Source organism: Cajanus cajan, chromosome 1, assembly GCF_000230855.2.
Source record: "Cajanus cajan strain Asha chromosome 1, NIPB_CcT2T_4, whole genome shotgun sequence".
NCBI classification, from domain to species: Eukaryota; Viridiplantae; Streptophyta; class Magnoliopsida; order Fabales; family Fabaceae; genus Cajanus; species Cajanus cajan.
In genome coordinates this window covers 41937211-41949800 of record NC_138517.1, presented here as the reverse complement: position 1 = coordinate 41949800, position 12590 = coordinate 41937211, and the positions used below count along the sequence as shown (strand labels likewise).

Here is a 12590-nt window from a genome sequence, read left to right as displayed (position 1 = left end):
GAATACTACAAAGTTAAATGTTTTTAAGATATGTATATAAGAAATAAAAATGCATAAACAAATAAAAATAATTATATGTGATTTTGACTTTTAAATGTTCAAAAACTATGTGATTGGAAAAATTAATAAATCATGCACATACACATGTGCATCATTGATCTTCTTTGTCATCATACTACTTTTTGTTATTGTGTTGTGTTATTCTAATTGTTTCTTTTCTATAATATTGTTGATTTGATTATGAAGCTAGTGAGTAGATAAGAAAATAAGAACAATTAAAAAAAAATTACATTATTATCTGCATGAAAATGATGGAACCTTTAATCAAATAAAACTTGATAGTTTTTTTTTTTTTTTTCAAGTTTGGAATGGAACGTCAAATTATATATTTCAAGACAAAAAAACGTTTTCACTTTGATCTTATGAATTCTTCAAAGTTCCATCCATAATATGCATTTCATTATAACAATATTTTTTTTAATTTATTAAGTTAGAGACTAATCTCCTTATGTTATCTTATCTTTTATGATAGTTGATACTTTTATTATGTCATATTAATAATTAACTTTATTTTAATGAATAGTTTGAATAGAAGTTATTAGATTAAGTTTATTTGGTGAATTGAAGCACTCTCATTTTACATGTTTAAATATGAGTTTGAGTAAATATTAAATTTAAGTTTAGAAAGAGTAAGGTGGTGTCACTTTAATTAGAAAGATAATGGGGTGGTATGCTGAAACCAATAATCCATTATTTGATAAACAAGTTATTTAATTTATATATTTGAATATCTTTGCTCATATTATATTGGATTATTATCTTATTTATTATGATAGTTGATACTTTTATTATGTCATATTGATCATTATCTTTGTTGTAATGAAATAGTATAAATAGGTATATGTAATACATAATTGCCCAAAAAACAATTTTACAAGTTATTAGATGGAGTTTATTTGGTTAATAGAAGCACTCTCCTTTACATATTTAAATATAATTTGAGTAAATATTGAATTTAAATTTAGAAAAAGTAGAGTGGGAAATGTATTACTTTATAAAGATAATGGGTGTATGTATGATGAAATTAAGAATTTATTATTTAATAAACAAGTCATGTTTATTATAATTTATATATTTAAATATCTTTACTCATATTTATTAGTGTTATGCATAATACTCCAAAATGATTGTTAATATGAAATAATTATTATTTATAATTTTATATTAATATTGTTGACATTTATACAGAGTAACTAAAAAGCACCATGGACATAAATTTGAATAATCATAGAGTTGGATCTTCAAATGACAAAAGTAAGTTTTAATATTTAATTTTAATTTTCAATATTTATCTTAACTTTTTTCATTTATAATTTTGATGTTGATTTATAAAATTTTAACTATAAAACTTTATTGATTTAATACTTTACATTTATTTTAATTAGTTTATGTTTATATTACATAATAAATTTATGTTGACATTTAGATTGTATTTTTTTAATTAATATATACATATTAATTTTATATTTTCAACATTTATAAATGTTTAATAATTGACTAATCCAATCTACTATGATACAAAATAAATTTTAACATTTTTAATTTTGTTAATTTTATGTTATTGTTGTTTATGTATATCTTTATACAAAAATGTGACATTTTTATATGTTTAATTTGTGCAAGTTGAATGATATTATACGCATCAGGCTTTTGGAAGACATTGACAATTTAATTAGAGAATAAAGTTATTATTATAATTTAATTTTATATGTGAATAATTATTTACAAATTCAAGACAATATTGTATAATGGTAGTTTCTTTTTAAGGAGTGAAATGGTAGATATGGTTTGTTAATATTTTCATATCAAGAACATAATTAATATAATATGACTTCCTTTTTATATTAATTGATTTGTGATTTAATTTTTAACACCAATAATATAGTTATTGTATTGACTTTTTTATGTTAATTAATTTAAGGTTTAATTTTTATGTATTATAAATTAATTTATATAATTAAATTTATATTTGTGCGAATAACAATAAATTAAAAATAATATAACAATTTAATTTTAACCAAAAAAAAGTTCACATTAAATAATTTATAATATTAATAATTATTAAAAATAAAAATTTATATTTATTATTTTTATTATGAAAAAGGGAAATAGTCACAACACAAATTGTTGCGAAAAAATATTTTATTGTAAAGATTTTTTTTTCGTTGGGATATATTATATATGGTAACAACTAAATTTTTGAAAAAATTAGTTTGGACAACAAAATAAATGACAAAATAACAACAATAATTATTGTTGTCAAAACATTACCATTAACAAAGTTTTTTGTTGAGACCCTAAACCCTAAACCCTAAACACCATATATGATATATGTAACGACCCGCCACGGTCTCTACACTTAGTGGAATCGCACTACAACTAGTTAACTAAGAGAATATTAAACTGGATAACACATACATACAGGCATAAATATAAAGATCGAAATAATTAAGTTTCTGTATATAAAATATATCACCATATATGTACAGTCATCCCAAAATATTCCTTAGTGCCGGTCAAGCACTGACAAAAAAAATGTTACCCAGAATGGTAACTCAAAACACGAGACTCAGCTCCTCGTCTCACAACGATCATCTCTACTCCCAAGCTATCCCTGACCTGCTCCCATACCAAGTATGATCATCGCAGTTCCACCACATGGAAAACAGAAGGGTAAGCTAGAATTCAAAGATCAATAATACAAGTACAGAATAAAAATTCTATACTGCACATGCATCCCAAATCCTGTCCCTAAGGAACCTTTCATCTCAATCAATCATTCATTCACCAAACATGAAGTCAAACACCACACTTCATCATATTAATAATCATGCAATGAATGCAACTCATGACAGATAGGCATACATATCAATCATCTAATGCGTCGTCACGCATACACCTAGGAGATCTCCATAACAATAGAGCTGTATAAGTGACATTCCATCCTACCGAAACCACCCCAACCGTTTTCACGCCCAAAGCGCCCGCTCGGTCACAGCTAAACAGGATATAATCCTCCCTCGGGTTTACTCGGATGATGTCACTTACACACTTGGAAGTCCAGATCCACCGTCAGGTATAGCACAGCTGGGTACGGGCTTACCACGACCTTGGCATGCATTAACCAAGTCAATTGTGGAGTTCGCCCACCGACTATCCGCAAGGATCCACGCACCTTCCCGAGTACTTGGTTAAGGGAAAAACCCTCGACCTCATACCCCGCTCCAACACTAGCTAAGGACTTAGAGGAGACTCACCCAACCCAGTGGCCTATCTGAGCACCACTCTCCCAAATCCAGTGGCCTCCCAGAGCACCACTCTCATATATTAGTGGCCTATCCAAGCACCACTCTCAAGAGACTCTATGTGAGCTCTTCCAGTTCGAAATATTTTTCCTCTCCTCAAGTCCTAGGCTAGACTCATGCCATAGGCATCACATGCAATCATGCATCATACATCATAATGGTCTGCCCACCATCATGATCAACAACCATACACATGTCATAAGACATCACATGCAATAATGCTTCATACATCATAAATGGTCTACCTACCATTATGATCAATACATACCATATGAACGTATCATATTCAAACATTCATATATATCATCACAAAGCATACATATGAATCACACCTCACCATACATCATATATCATACATACATGATCTAAAACTTCAACTTTAAACATGCATAAGCATCAATTCATTCATAAATATATTCAAGCACAGTGCCGTCAACTCGCGCCTGGCCTAATACCAACCCAAGAGCTCTAAGCTCTTCCACGCCTGATACGCTCAACCTGCGCCCGGCCTAAAACTATTCAGAGAGTTCAAAATTCTCATCCAAACTAACAAATTCAGCCACATGCAAACAATCTAGCTTCCCTTACCTGAAGATTGGCTCAGATAGCCAAAGACTGAATCAAAAGTATAATTTCCCCTTGAGGCTCAACTCGAAACTTCAGTCCTCCCAAAACAAGCTTTCTAATATGAAATTCAAGAAAAGACAGAAGGAGTTATTGATCTAGAGGAGAAAAGGAGTTAAACGGAGAAATTTGGGAGAGAAAGGAGCTCACTGACCCAGAGACCTTCTCTCTAAAACTTCTCTCTAGAACCAGAACTCCTCACGGCCCCCCCTTCACCCCTATTTATAGGCAATCCGGAGTGACCAGAACGGCCCGTACCGATACCGGAACGGCCCGTTCTGAACTCCCAGATCACGCACAAAATCCACGCCCAGAACGGCCCGTTCTGAAAATAGAACGGCCCGTTCCGGGACTCATCCAGAACGGCCCGTTCTCCCTCAGGAACAGCCCGTTCTCCCTCCGGAACGGCCCATTCTCCCTCCGGAACGGCCCGTTCTCCTTCCTAGAACGGCCCGTTCTCCTTGCCGGAACGGCCCGTTCTCAACTACAATATGTAGTTCAATTCAGTAGTGTGGAACGGCCCGTTCCAGTTTGGGAACGGCCCGTTCTGGGCTACTGAATCAGCCTCTTTTTTTTTTTTTTTTTTTTTTTTTTTTACAATGTTACAATACTCCCCAACAAATAAGAATTTTCGTCCCCGAAAATAGGCTTACCTGAAAAGAGGAATGGATACTGTTCCTTGAACCGACTCTCTTCTTCCCAGGTTGCCTCACTAGTAGCTGCATCCCAAAGAATCTTCACTAAGCTAATAGACTTGCCTCGAAGCTCTTTCAACTTGTGATCAATTACAGCTACCGGTCTCTTCTCGTAAGTCAAGTTTTCTCTAACTTGCACCTCATCCATCTCTATCACGTGACTCGGGTCTCTGATGTACTTCCTTAACTGTGAAACGTGAAACACATCATGCAGGTTGGACAGAATCGGAGGTAACGCCAACTGATAAGCTACTGGACCTACACGACGAAGGATCTGATAAGGACCAATGAACTTCGGTGTGAGTTTCTTGGCCCTTACAGCCCTTCCCACTCCAGTAGTGGGTGTCACCCTGAGAAACACATACTCTCCCTCCTCAAACTCTAGAGGTCTCCTCCTCTTATCAGCATAAGACTTTTGTCGATTCTGAGTAGCTCTCAACCTCTCCTGAATCTGTTTCACCATCTCAGTAGTCTGAAGAACTAACTCTGGACCAACCACTACTGACTCACCCTCCTGATACCAACATAATGGAGTCCTACACCTCCTGCCATATAGAGCCTCAAAAGGTGCCATGCCAATACTCGCATGATAACTATTATTATAGGTAAACTCTACCAATGGCAACACCTCCTCCCAGCTACCCAGATGGTCCAACACACAAGCTCTCAGAAGATCCTCTAGTGACTGAATTGTCCTTTCCGACTGACCATCTGTCTGTGGATGATAGGCGGAACTCAACCTCAATCTCGTTCCCAACGCCTGATGTAGAGTCTGCCAAAACCTTGAAGTAAACCTTGGATCTCTGTCAGAAATAATACTGGAAGGCACTCCATGCAGCCGTACTATCTCTCGGATATATAACTGTGCAAGCCTCTCCAAGGACCACCTCTTGTTGACAGGAAGAAAATGAGCACACTTTGTCAACCTATCAACAATCACCCAGATAGAGTCACTGTTCCTAGTTGTCCTAGGCAATCCAACCACAAAGTCCATAGTGACACTATCCCACTTCCACTCAGGAATCTCCATCAACTGTAAAACCCCTCCGGGCCTCTGATGCTCAATCTTCGCCTTCTGACAAGTCAAACAAGCGGCTACAAACTCTGCTATCTCCTTCTTCATACCAGGCCACCAAAAACTTTTCTTGATGTCTTGATACATCTTAGTCATACCAGGATGTATGCTAAGACGACTCATGTGTCCCTCCTCTAGAACAGCTCTCCTCAACTCTGAATCACAAGGCAGACAAATCCGACCTCTGAATCTCAGAATCCCATCAGTACCAAGCTCAAAACCAGCTGCCCTCTCAGTACCAAGTAATCCCAAAGTCCTTAACAACTCTGGGTCCTGTAACTGTTTAGTTCCCACCTGCTTCAAGAACTCATTAGTTATGGTGATCATACCACAGCTAATGTGATCCTGAACAACCTCCACCTCTAGTCTCAAATCTCGGAACTGCTCAATCAACTCCAACTCCCTAATCATCATAGCCGACATGTGAATGGATTTCCTACTCAATGCATCAGCTACCACATTCGCCTTTCCAGGATGATACATCAACTAGAAATCGAAGTCCTTTAGAAATTCCATCCACCTCCTCTGCCTCATATTCAACTCTTTCTGATCAAACAAATATTTCAAACTCTTGTGATCACTGTATACACTGAATCTCGCACCATACAGATAGTGCCTCCACGACTTCAAGGCAAATACCACAGCTGCAAGCTCCAGATCATGAGTAGGATAATTTCTCTCATGGGTCTTCAGTTGCCTCGAAGCATATGCCACTACTCTCCCTCCCTGCATCAACACACAACCTAACCCCTGGTGAGAAGCATCACAGAACACATCAAAATGCTCACCAGTGTTAGGTAACACCAAAACTGGAGAAGTGGTTAACCGTCTCTTTAGTTCCTGAAAACTCTGCTCACAAGCGTCCGTCCAAACAAAAGGTTGATCTTTTCGAGTCAGTTGAGTCAAAGGCATTACTATTCGAGAAAAACCCTCAATGAACCTCCGATAGTAACCCGCCAACCCAAGAAAACTCCTAATCTCTGTAGCAGTCATCGGACGCTCCCACTGAATCACAGCCTCCACCTTGGCTGGATCTACTGCAATCCCCTCTGCCGATATCACATGCCCCAAAAATCTCACCTCGGACAACCAAAACTCACACTTGGACAGTTTGGCATACAACTGTCTCTCTCTTAACACCTCCAAAACCGACCTCAAATGCTCACGGTGATCCTCCAATGATCTAGAATACACCAAAATATCATCAATGAAGACCACCACAAATCTGTCCAAGAACGGTCTAAAGATCCTGTTCATGTAATCCATGAACACTGCTGGAGCATTAGTGACACCAAAAGGCATCACCACATACTCATAGTGACCATACCTAGTCCTAAAGGCAGTCTTCGGTATGTCACTCTCCTTCACCCTAATCTGGTGATATCCGGATCTCAAATCAATCTTTGAAAACACTGAAGCTCCCCTCAGCTGATCCATCAAATCATCAATCCTTGGAAGGGGATATTTATTCTTTATCGTTAATTTATTCAGCTGCCGATAATCAACACACAAACGGGCCCCACCATCTTTCTTCTTCACTAACAGTACCGGAGCACCCCAAGGAGAAACACTGGGCCTCACCATCTGTTTCTCCAACAAATCCTCAATTTGTGTCTTCAGCTCTACCAACTCAGCTGGAGCCATCCTATAAGGAGCCACTGATACCGGTCCTGCACCTGGTACCAGATCAATGCTAAACTCAACATCACGCCTGGGTGGCAATCCTGGCACATCATCTGGAAACACCTCAGGAAATTCACTGACAATCTCGATCCCAGCGATAGCTCTCTCTGTCTCAATACTCAAAGTTGCAAACAACATGAAGCACTCAGCTCCATCCCTCATCAACTGCTCAGCCTGACCCACTGATACCAACACCTCATCCTCCAACTGAGGAAACATCAACTCTCTCCGAGCACAATCTATAAGGATGTGATGGGCAGATAACCAATCCATCCCTAAGATTATGTCGATATCCACCATGGGCAACACAATCAGGTTCACTCGGAACCTCCTACCAGACACCTCTATCGGGCATCTCACACACATCTCCGACGTCACCACAGAAATTGAAGCCGGAGTAGACACAAACAAATCAACATGCAAGGAAGATACTGACAAACCCAATCTCTTCACACAATCAACAGAAATAAAAGAATGCGTGGCTCCAGAATCGAATAAAAATAAAACATCCTCACCTGCTGCCTTCCCCTTTCCCTTCACTAAGTCTGATGAAGTAGAAGCCTCTGCACCTGACAATGCAAACACTCTCCCCGCAGCTGTAGGTCTGGGTGGCCTCGGGGCACTCCCAGATGAAGTCGCCGGTGTCTGACAATCTCTAGAGATGTGGCCTGGCCTACCACATCTGAAGCAAACATTCCCCGGAAGGGAACAATGTCTCACCATATGTGCTCCTCCACATCGATAACACCGCACCGACTGTGCTCCGCCCTGAGGAGTAACAGGTCGAGGTCCCCTACTAACAGCTCCTCTCTGAGACTGTACAGGTCTGTCATAAGGTCCCATCTGCTGGCCTCCCCTCCTGGACCCAGATGATCCCTCCTGAACTCTAGCAGCCTTACCGCTGCTACCACCACTCTCCAAACTCTCAACAGTCTTTGCCTTCTCAACCAAGGCAGGAAACTCTACTATGGACATGGGGACTATAACCCTCTTCAGCTCGTGCCTCAATCCCTCTGCAAACTTTCTACATCTCCAAGCCTCAGATATGGCCTGAGAGTAGAAACGAGCTAGATGCTCAAACCTCATAGCATACTCAGAAACAGACAAGCTCCCCTGATGTAATCTCATGAACTCTGCCTCCTTAGCGTATCTAACGCTATCCGGGAAATATTTCTCCAAAAAGACCCTCCTGAAGCAATCCCAGTCAACAGGCACACCCCTGCTCTCTAACATCTGCCTGGTGCCTCTCCACCAGTACTCAGCCTCGCCCCCCAGCATGTAAACTGCATAAGCCAACTTTCTCTCATCAGAAGATCCTAAAACACTAAAGATCTTCTCCATATCCCTCAACCACTGATCCGCCACATCAGGATCTGAATCCCCTCTGAACTGAGGAGGCTGACATCCCCTGAACTCTGCTAAATCTCTCCCCTCCTGAGAGACCACCGGTCTAGCTGCATCAGCCGCAGCTCTAGCTGCCTCAGCCGCAGCTCTACCTGCCTCCATATGAGCAAAGTGAGCACTCTGCTGCTGCATCGCCATGGCTATCATCTCCATGGCCCTAGCAATCTGGTCATACTGGGGTCTCACCATACTACAAGAATTCAAACATCCTATTAGTAACATAATACCCCCACAATTCACCAAAGGCTAACACATATCAGAGATATGACACAACAGAAACCTAGAAGGATCACTCCCCACATAGTATCCTAAAAGACTTGACTGGCTCTGATACCATAAAAGTGTAACGACCCGCCACGGTCTCTACACTTAGTGGAATCGCACTACAACTAGTTAACTAAGAGAATATTAAACTGGATAACACATACATACAGGCATAAATATAAAGATCGAAATAATTAAGTTTCTGTATATAAAATATAGCACCATATATGTACAGTCATCCCAAAATATTCCTTAGTGCCGGTCAAGCACTGACAAAAAAAATGTTACCCAGAATGGTAACTCAAAACACGAGACTCAGCTCCTCGTCTCACAACGATCATCTCTACTCCCAAGCTATCCCTGACCTGCTCCCATACCAAGTATGATCATCGCAGTTCCACCACATGGAAAACAGAAGGGTAAGCTAGAATTCAAAGATCAATAATACAAGTACAAAATAAAAATTCTATACTGCACATGCATCCCAAATCCTGTCCCTAAGGAACCTTTCATCTCAATCAATCATTCATTCACCAAACATGAAGTCAAACACCACACTTCATCATATTAATAATCATGCAATGAATGCAACTCATGACAGATAGGCATACATATCAATCATCTAATGCGTCGTCACGCATACACCTAGGAGATCTCCATAACAATAGAGCTGTATAAGTGACATTCCATCCTACCGAAACCACCCCAACCGTTTTCACGCCCAAAGCGCCCGCTCGGTCACAGCTAAACAGGATATAATCCTCCCTCGGGTTTACTCGGATGATGTCACTTACACACTTGGAAGTCCAGATCCACCGTCAGGTATAGCACAGCTGGGTACGGGCTTACCACGACCTTGGCATGCATTAACCAAGTCAATTGTGGAGTTCGCCCACCGACTATCCGCAAGGATCCACGCACCTTCCCGAGTACTTGGTTAAGGGAAAAACCCTCGACCTCATACCCCGCTCCAACACTAGCTAAGGACTTAGAGGAGACTCACCCAACCCAGTGGCCTATCTGAGCACCACTCTCCCAAATCCAGTGGCCTCCCAGAGCACCACTCTCATATATTAGTGGCCTATCCAAGCACCACTCTCAAGAGACTCTATGTGAGCTCTTCCAGTTCGAAATATTTTTCCTCTCCTCAAGTCCTAGGCTAGACTCATGCCATAGGCATCACATGCAATCATGCATCATACATCATAATGGTCTGCCCACCATCATGATCAACAACCATACACATGTCATAAGGCATCACATGCAATAATGCTTCATACATCATAAATGGTCTACCTACCATTATGATCAATACATACCATATGAACGTATCATATTCAAACATTCATATATATCATCACAAAGCATACATATGAATCACACCTCACCATACATCATATATCATACATACATGATCTAAAACTTCAACTTTAAACATGCATAAGCATCAATTCATTCATAAATATATTCAAGCACAGTGCCGTCAACTCGCGCCTGGCCTAATACCAACGCAAGAGCTCTAAGCTCTTCCACGCCTGATACGCTCAACCTGCGCCCAGCCTAAAACTATTCAGAGAGTTCAAAATTCTCATCCAAACTAACAAATTCAGCCACATGCAAACAATCTAGCTTCCCTTACCTGAAGATTGGCTCAGATAGCCAAAGACTGAATCAAAAGTATAATTTCCCCTCGAGGCTCAACTCGAAACTTCAGTCCTCCCAAAACAAGCTTTCTAATCTGAAATTCAAGAAAAGACAGAAGGAGTTATTGATCTAGAGGAGAAAAGGAGTTAAACGGAGAAATTTGGGAGAGAAAGGAGCTCACTGAGCCAGAGACCTTCTCTCTAAGACTTCTCTCTAGAACCAAAACTCCTCACGGCCCCCCCTTCACCCCTATTTATAGGCAATCCGGAGTGACCAGAACGGCCCGTACCGATACCGGAACGGCCCGTTCTGAACTCCCAGATCACGCACAAAATCCACGCCCAGAACGGCCCGTTCTGAAAACAGAACGGCCCGTTCCGGGACTCATCCAGAACGGCCCGTTCTCCCTCCGGAACGGCCCATTCTCCCTCCGGAACGGCCCGTTCTCCTTCCTAGAACGGCCCGTTCTCCTTGCCGGAACGGCTCGTTCTCAACTACAATATGTAGTTCAATTCAGTAGTGTGGAACGGCCCGTTCCAGTTTGGGAACGGCCCGTTCTGGGCTACTGAATCAGCCTCTTTTTTTTTTTTTTTTTTTTTTTTTTTTTTTTTACAATGTTACAATATATGCCAACGAATTTTTTTTTTTTGCAATAAAATATTTTTTCGCAACAATTTGTGTTGTGTAACACCTCATTTTTTCTTATTTCAATTTTATTTTATTTTAATTGAGGGTATTTAGGTAATTTTATAAAGGAGATAGGGGTGATTTAGTAGCTTGGAACGGGCTGTTCCGAAATTGGAACGGGCCGTTCCAAACTACCAAAACGTATGTGATTTAGTAGCTTGGAACGGGCTGTTCCGAAATTGGAACGGGCCGTTCCAAACTACCAGTTAAAGTGTGAGTTAATAGCCCAGAACGGGCCGTTCTCAAGTTGGAACAGGCCGTTCCGGACTATTAATTTTGCCTTTAACCCTAATTAGGAACGGGCTTGGAACGGGGCGTTCCCAAAATTATGGCCGTTGGGTGTAATTAATGCACACCAGAACGGGCCGTTCTGGTTTTAGAACGGGCCGTTCTGGATGTGATTTTTAGCCATGTTTTAAGGGTCCGGAACGGGCAGTTCCGGATTTGGAACGGGCCGTTCCGGCGTAAAAAGCCTATAAATAGAGCTGTTTGCCACTCCCAAAAAGCACACCTCTCATTTCTGATTTCTTTTCTTCTGCTCTCTCTTTTCTTTCCTCTATTTTCTGCTTCAGACCGAGGGGAACCCAGCGAGGGAGATCAACCAGATCTAGTGTAGATTCAACTTCTACATATCTAGATTCAGCTTCTTCATATCCAGGTACGGGGGAAAAGGAAATTATTTATATATAGAGTTACATAAGGGAATTGGGTAGAGGAAGAACTCCTTAGGATTATGAGTAATTTTAGAATTATTTCTGTTTGAAGAATTATTGACATTATTTGATTCTGTATATATTTAGGACAACAAATATATGATTTGTTTGTAAAAATGATGCTCTAGGAGAGAGAACGAAATTATAGAAAAGTGCTTGTAGGTTAGGTTTTGGAAAAATTGGATTATTTCTGTTTGAGGAATTAATTATACCATTAGATTCCGTATGTGTTGAGGATTAGAAATATGTATTTAAATTGTAAGAATGATGATCCGGGAGAGAGCACGAAATTGTAGAAAAGTGCTTGTGAGCTAGGTTTTGGAACAATTGGGGGGTTTTACTGTTTATGCTGAAATTATATTAAATTGCTAATTCTATTGATTATTATATTAATTTATGAATATCATTGTTATATTATTTGATAAAAATTGATGAT

General features: G+C 39.7%; 1 protein-coding gene across 1 annotated transcript; it reads right to left on the bottom strand.

Annotated features, from left to right (window-relative positions):
* Positions 1-286: 286 nt before the first annotated feature.
* LOC145954546 (uncharacterized) lies at positions 287-11364 on the bottom strand. Its single transcript, XM_083069028.1, has 5 exons — positions 10750-11364; positions 8120-9036; positions 7443-7549; positions 5685-6053; positions 287-298 (listed from the first exon to the last, which is right to left on the bottom strand). The coding sequence occupies exons 2-5, from the start codon at positions 9033-9035 to the stop codon at positions 287-289; spliced, it is 1404 nt and encodes a 467-aa protein (XP_082925154.1). The 5' UTR covers position 9036; positions 10750-11364.
* Positions 11365-12590: the final 1226 nt, after the last annotated feature.